Source organism: Galeopterus variegatus, unplaced genomic scaffold, assembly GCF_000696425.1.
Source record: "Galeopterus variegatus unplaced genomic scaffold, G_variegatus-3.0.2 Scaffold1799, whole genome shotgun sequence".
Taxonomy (NCBI): Eukaryota; Metazoa; Chordata; class Mammalia; order Dermoptera; family Cynocephalidae; genus Galeopterus; species Galeopterus variegatus.
The window spans coordinates 104,720-106,289 of NW_007727910.1; the positions used below are offsets into that span (position 1 = coordinate 104,720).

At 60.3% G+C, this 1,570-nt stretch overlaps 1 protein-coding gene and 1 long non-coding RNA gene across 3 annotated transcripts in view; one reads left to right on the top strand and one right to left on the bottom strand.

The window, feature by feature from the left end:
• Nucleotides 1–1,394, bottom strand: part of ATP2A1 (ATPase, Ca++ transporting, cardiac muscle, fast twitch 1) — a 17,245-nt gene extending 15,851 nt beyond the window's left edge. Inside the window, exons 1-3 of the mRNA XM_008579015.1 lie at nucleotides 1,256–1,394; nucleotides 925–942; nucleotides 462–544 (exon numbers count right to left, since the gene is read on the bottom strand). Of these exons, the coding sequence (XP_008577237.1) occupies nucleotides 462–544; nucleotides 925–942; nucleotides 1,256–1,373 (219 nt within the window). The 5' untranslated portion in view covers nucleotides 1,374–1,394. The remainder of the gene's footprint in view (nucleotides 1–461; nucleotides 545–924; nucleotides 943–1,255) is intronic.
• Nucleotides 195–1,570, top strand: part of LOC103595591 — a 5,490-nt gene continuing 4,114 nt past the window's right edge. The window contains exons 1-2 of one of the 2 annotated variants that reach the window (XR_550962.1): nucleotides 195–561; nucleotides 937–1,024. This is a non-coding gene — a long non-coding RNA (uncharacterized LOC103595591). Of the gene's footprint in view, nucleotides 562–933; nucleotides 1,025–1,570 lie in introns of both variants that reach the window. The other variant, XR_550961.1, reaches the window with a different exon arrangement.

A 1,570-nucleotide genomic window follows, 5' to 3' on the forward strand; every position in this document is an offset into this window, starting at 1 on the left:
TCCCCCCCCGCCCCCCACCCGCAGCTCTTTCCCGCCTCCGCGAGCGAGTCTTCCTGTCGACCAATCAGCGTCGGGGGGCCGGGGAGGGCGGGGCAGGGGCGCCAGAAGGCTCGGGGATTGGTGGAGCGCGCGCCCGGGGCATGCTGGGAGTGGTGGTGGCCCTGGAGCCGCGGCCCACGGTGGAGCCGGACAGGGAGCCCCGCGCTTGGGGGGTAACCCGAGCCCTCGAAGCCCGTGAAGCTGCAAGGGCGGCTTAGCTTCAGTGCTTTGGCTGAGAACACCTTTAAAGCTTAAAATAAAACCTGCCTGCGGGGTACGGAGGACAGAGGAGGACGCGAACCAGCGCCCACCCCACATCTCTGGTCTGTAAAATAGGATGCTCAGCGCTGGGACTACAGGACCCGGCGGCCGGTCCCCCCACCCACGTCCCCAGCCAGCCCCAGATGCCCTCCCACACTTACAAAGGAAATGCAGGCGGCCAGGAGAAGGATCCGCACCAGCAGGTCTTCAAACTGCTCTATCACCAACTCCCACAGGGACTTCCCTGAGGGAAGAGGCAAGGTCGGGGGGGCCCCGGGGTTAAGGTCTATAGGATGAAGGTCTGGGACTAGGAGCGCAGCTGGGGCCCAGGGACTGGAGCACCCTGAATTCCGGATGGGACCGGGACGATTCTAGGGTGATGGGCAGGCAGCTGAGAAGGGCTGAAGGAGCTCGGCCAGGCGCCCCTAAACAGGCTCCTCAAAGCTGTGGGCTGTTGTTGAAGGATTGGATGCCTCAAGGAGAAAGTCTCTGGAGACTTTGCTCCCGGCTAGACTCTAACCTTTGGGGAGGGGTATTTGCCCAAAGAGTCTAAGAAGAAGGCAGGGAGAAGGGAGTGGAGCACAGAGGGGAGGAAGCGAGACCTCAGGGATTCCAGTAACTTACCTTCCTCAGCAGGGAGCTCTATCCAGGGGAAAAGAAGAAAAGGACATGTTCATTTGGGGTTCAGCCTCATGCTGCCCACACCCCGGATTTTGTGGCTAAGGTAAGAGAATCAGGGCACCAAAAGGGCATCTGAGGTTCATCAAGGTCATCCCATAAAACCTCCCAAAACTCTGGATCTCAGGGACCCTATTTTCTCAGTACCCTCTTTCCCCCTGCAATCAGTAGACCCGGCCCAGCTCTTCCCTAAGATACCTTGGAGGGAGAAATTCCTATGTGTGTGTGTTGGGGGTGCAGGAGGGTGTTACCAGCCCCTTCTCCGAGGGATACTTACCATTGGGGCCGTATTTCTCCAGATGCCGTTTAACTTGGTCCGGGGAGAGGCCCGTGGTCTCACTCACCCCAAAATAGGCCAGACAGTCCTCTGTGGTCTTGGCATGTGCGGCCTCCATTGTGCTCCCTTCCCGGGGGCCAGGGGCGGTGTGTTCCTTCTGGGGGGGTTCTCACGTTTGGGGGTCTTCCTCAGTGTGTTCACCTGCCTGTCTGCCTGGGATTCTTCCTTTTCCTCTCCTGCCCCCCCCCAGTTTTTTCTTCCCTCCACGAAGCTCTGACCCCCCGTCCCACTTGCAGCACCGGTCACCCCCCCCCC